The 5,000-nt window shown below is 38.2% G+C and overlaps 2 protein-coding genes and 1 long non-coding RNA gene across 9 annotated transcripts in view; 1 reads left to right on the top strand and 2 right to left on the bottom strand.

Annotated features, from left to right (window-relative positions):
* LOC143019968 (cell adhesion molecule Dscam2-like) overlaps positions 1–1,339 on the bottom strand; it is a 115,034-nt gene extending 113,695 nt beyond the window's left edge. For all 6 annotated transcript variants that reach the window (XM_076176025.1, XM_076176022.1, XM_076176024.1 and 3 more), the window contains exon 1: positions 1,163–1,339. In XM_076176025.1, coding sequence (XP_076032140.1) covers positions 1,163–1,338 — 176 coding nt within the window. In that variant the 5' untranslated portion in view covers position 1,339. The remainder of the gene's footprint in view (positions 1–1,162) is intronic.
* LOC143019972 (uncharacterized) overlaps positions 1–5,000 on the top strand; it is a 400,229-nt gene that overhangs the window by 340,066 nt on the left and 55,163 nt on the right. The window lies entirely within an intron of this gene.
* LOC143019740 (serine protease ndl-like) overlaps positions 1–5,000 on the bottom strand; it is a 232,041-nt gene that overhangs the window by 175,883 nt on the left and 51,158 nt on the right. The gene's annotated exons all lie outside the window — the stretch shown is intronic.

Raw genomic sequence — 5,000 nt, 5'->3', positions numbered from 1 at the left:
TGGCGAGTTCTTTATGAATAAATTAGATCAATATCTGATATTTTTTCATAGGCTAGTAACCAAATGTAATTTTTTTTTTTATATGACGTAAGATATAAATATTGTATCATACCTGCTTTCCAATGGAGCAACTATACACCGTAATTCCTGAACGGTCGAACATAAGTTTTATGCTAAATAACACCTTCCCTACTTAATACATCTTCGGCTAAATATAATTTTCCTTAACTAATACATTCTATGATAAATATAAATTTCCATAACTAATACATCCTATGATAAGTGTCATGATCCCTAACTAATACATCCTATGATAAATATCACACTTGAGAGGTCAATGGTGGTAAACCAATGCTGATCACATACTAATAGATAATGAACTAAGGCAAGGGTTCCAACGGGACAGGAGGGGAGGGGATTGTACCCCGTAGATCAGGATACGGACGAAAAAGGTCTAGACGAGTCCCTGCTGCTTTTATAGGTCACTAGAGGGGGCGTGGCCTTTGCAAGCTGGAACTTGTAGGATAGGGATAGGTGGGGGAATCAGAAAACGCGTCACTTCATGGTTGGACTTGAAAAACCAAACTGCTTTTTAGTATTACAGGGATATCACGACCCTAGGATAGAGAGGGAGAGGGAGAATTAGTTTTTTCGAGGGGTTGCATGTGGCTTGAAACATTACAACCCGTGAACTGAGCTATCACGTGTGTGAAGACAACACATTGCTCTGGCTGGACGACAGAGTGCAATTTGTACCTACAATATCCTTATGAAACCCAATGACTAGACCTACAATTTTATGGTGCAGACACTGTAATCTTTAAGCAAAATAATTCTAACTTGATTATTTGAAGACCTCATCTATGAGACATAAAAGTAAGCCGAGCCTGAGGCATGTTCTAGGGATAAGAGAGGCTCAGAGATCCATTCTCACCTCCAACCTTCCTCAATCCTGCACTTGAAATGAGAATTAAAAAAACATGAACAAATAAGTATTCAGCTACTCTTCAATCATGTCAAAGCCTAAAAAAGATATGACATCTATTCACCTACTCACCAACCTTTCTTAAATAGATAAAAGAAAGAGAAAATCTGAACGCACTTCTAAAAAACTCATATTTTTCGCCTTCATCGTCATCATAAAAGCGGTGTCCCTCTTTACCTATCACTCTGCGGGAGCGGGAATCCATCGAGGGCCCAGGTAAGGTGCGGCGTTGGCGCCCCAGAAGCGATACATTTGAGGCTCACGCTCGGGCCCGGCTGAAGTGTCTGGCTGATGAAGCGGTATTCGATGACAGGCGCCGAGTCTGCGGAAGAAGAGGAAGATAATATAGTCATTTTTTTTGGTAGCCTTTCGGACTGTACTGTGGAGAACCTTCACTTCGGTGGAGAACCTTAGAGGGGGTTCACACGGTCTAACGGTTCGTCGAACGCGGTTCGACAGACACGTGTTTAAAGTGATGTGTGAACGTGTGAACGGGGTATTTGGGGTTTAACCAACGTGTTCGACAACCAAATACCCCGTTCACACGTTCACACATCTTAGAGGAGAGACCCTACGGACTATATTCTGTTCTCTTGTGTTCCATAAACATGACCCAGCTTCACGGTGACGTGTTGAGGCACTGAAGGCTTTAGGCCAATGGTTTTCAACCTGTATCTACGTTCTCTTTCTTAGGGAGGGAGGGCGCACATGAAACAAATGAGATATTAGGGAGCCGTAGAGTAACTAATGGCCCCCACCACTTTAACTGTAAGGCATTATATCAATTTGTCTTAATCCTCACATTTCCCTTCAGCCCGTTTTCAAAAAGAAAACTAACATCCTTACTTTCTTTTGGAGATGCAGCCCCTAGTGACTGACTCTTGACTGACACACGCAACAGTCCAAAGTTTCTTTACAGAGATTTACTGGAGGTTGTTGCTGTTACTATTATTATTATCATTATTATAAATTACTCTTATAAGTTATCATTATTATTGTTATTATTATCATCATTATTATCATTATTATTGTTATTATTATTGTTGTTATCATTATTACTATTATTATTATTATTTTCATCATCATCACTATTATTATTATCATTATTATTAGTAATATCTTTATCATTACTATTATCATTATTATTATTATTATTATTATTATTTTTTTTTTTTTATTATCATTATTATTATTACTATTAGTGAAGGACAGAGTAGAACTAGGAGTGGAGGAGGAATGGGGATGGTTCAAAGAGGGAGTCACAAAGTGTGCTAAGATGGTGTGTGGAACAAGGAGGATGGGAGGAAACAGAAGGAAGGGTAGTGACTGATGTGATGAGGAAACAAAGAAGGATGTAGAAGAGGAGAAGCGAGCTTTCACACATTGGTTACAAAACAGAACAAGGGAAACATATGATAGGTACGAAAAAAAAGAGGAGACAAGTAAAGCATAAGATATAGGAGGCAAAGAGGAGAGCAGATGTGAAGTGGAGTAAGAGTATGACAGAAAATTTTGAAAGTAATAAAAAGATGTTTTGGAAAGAAATTAAGGGAGGAAAAGGAGGCGAATCAAGTAGAGAAGAAAAGGTAAAAGGTGCAGATGGAGAGATGATAATGGAAGAGAAGGCAATAAGAGGAAGATGGGCAGAGTATTTTAGGTAGTTACTAAATGTGAAGGAGGATAGGGAGGGAAAGGTAGTTGCAGTGGGAAGTGCTAAGAAAATGACAGTGATAAGTGAGGAGAGTGATAAGTGAGGAAAATGAATAAAGAGGATAAATGAATAAAGAGAAAATAAAAGAGAAATGTTCGTGTTCATTCTCGCTCCTCCAGTAGAACAAAATCGTCTACTGTAGAACGGGCACGACACGACAAATAATGTTGACATCTGAAATCAAGCGGACACCTCTCAGGATCAAGTGCTTCCCAATTCTCCGTGCAAAAAGTTGTTGAGTTTGTCAACGGTTCGAACACGTTGACAATCATGCAATAACGAACAGTGAGTTTTTGGAACTAAGTGCCAAAGACGCAGGTTGGAAAGTTGGAGTTAACTCCAGTCCTAGCCTCTACAGATATGTTTTGTATATGTATATGTATATGTACATTTATATGTATATGTATATGTATATGCATATATATATGTATATGTATATACATATGTATACGTATATGTATATGTATATGTATAAGTATATGTATATGTATATGTTTATGTATATGTATATGTACATACATACTCGTTCATACATACATACATAAATACGTACGTACGTACGTACATACACACGTACATACATACATATATACATATGTACATACATATATACATACATACATATTTTAGCTCCGCTGCCACCATCACTTTCAGTTACCTTCTTTCCTTATTTGTTTTAATTCTGTTAAATGTTCCTTCTATTGTATTATATTTCTTCATTCACTTTCTTTCAATGTTTCTCAATGGGATGAATTAAACGTAATTTTTTCTTCGTTTCTTCCGAATAATATTACACTTCTACAACTTAGTTTAAGTACACCAGAGGACTCCCAGCTGGGATCCCTAATTCACTCACCAAGCCAAGTCTGCTCCGACATCACTACTTAATTCATCCAATAACTTTGATTGTTACAAATAAGTGCCTCCCCTTAAAGGCGTGACTGTTCTTTGGTGCACCAATAATTTTTCTCCACCCTTTTCTCCAATCAGAAAGACTGTTACACTCTCTCAAGCAATACTGCTTACGCAAGCAATCTTGGTTACGAAGTGAAATGGTTTAGTGTTTACATTTCGTCACATTAGCGCCAGTATCGATACCCTAGCTTTTGTTTACAAACTTTAGACTTTGAAGGAGATTATGGAACTCTGTAACCACGCCGCGGCTATTGTTTTCAAAACATCTAACCCGTAAAAATGAATTTCTCGCTACCTACCCCTCTATCTACCTACCTGTCAACTACTTTCATCTACCAGCCTCTTACACATACATACATATACATGTATATGTATATATTATATATATATATATTATATACATATACATATACATATATACATATATATACATATACATATATACATATACATATACATATACATATACATATACATATAAATATACATATGCAGTTGATTTTCATAAACTTGGGATAAATTGAGTTTCATTGAGATTCTATTTTGTTCCAAATATACTCCGCTTTGCTGAATAAAGTAACTTGGCGTTAACCAGAATCAGCTCAGCAGAGGTCAACAAAGGGATTTAAAACGGTTACGGCCAGTTCGTGGAGTTACTCTATTCTAATCTCTCTCATTCCCACATTTTTCTACCTGTCAATCTCCTCCCATCGTCACTCGCCCACCCCCGCCTTCGTATCACCTATTTTCGCTCGTTCGTCTATTTTAATGGTCCCTCCATTTTCTCGATTCTGTCGTCCAAATGCTCCTCATTCCAGATCTTTGTCCACCGACTCCGCCATCGCCGGATCCGCGGCCGGGCTGTCATAGGCATCTCGGGCTAGGTCGTTTCAAATCTGACTTCGCAATGCACATGTGCACCAGCTCTTATCTTGGCTATTCTATCCTTCTCCTCTCCTCCTCCTCCCTCTTTATTTCTTATTTCCTATCTTTCTCATTCTCCATTTCTCCCACTGTTATCATTCTCCCGCTCACGCTTCCCCTTCCTTTCTCTCTCTCTCTCTCTCTCTCTCTCTCTCTCTCTCTCTCTCTCTCTCTATTCATTTCTTTTCACTCCTATCCACTTTAAGTTGCCCTGAGCTCCAACCTCATTTCTCCTTTCCTTCGCTCATTCTTTGTTTTATATCATCTGCTATTCGTCATATATTTCTGCTTTTCAGAATTTTCTTATGTTTTCTGCTTTTTACTTCTCTTCTCCTTTACCACCGCCGCTTGTCGTCATCGTCATTCTGGTATTGTTAGTCTCCATTCCTTCTCTCTCCCTTTTATCTCCTCATTTAGTACTTTATACCGTCTACTACTACTACTACTACTACTACTACTACTACT

The sequence above is a fragment of the Oratosquilla oratoria genome, chromosome 38 (genome assembly GCF_046742065.1).
Source record: "Oratosquilla oratoria isolate Oo_2021 chromosome 38, ASM4674206v1, whole genome shotgun sequence".
NCBI lineage: Eukaryota > Metazoa > Arthropoda > Malacostraca > Stomatopoda > Squillidae > Oratosquilla > Oratosquilla oratoria.
Note: the sequence above shows the minus strand (reverse complement) of the source record. Positions and strands in the feature narration are given on the sequence as shown.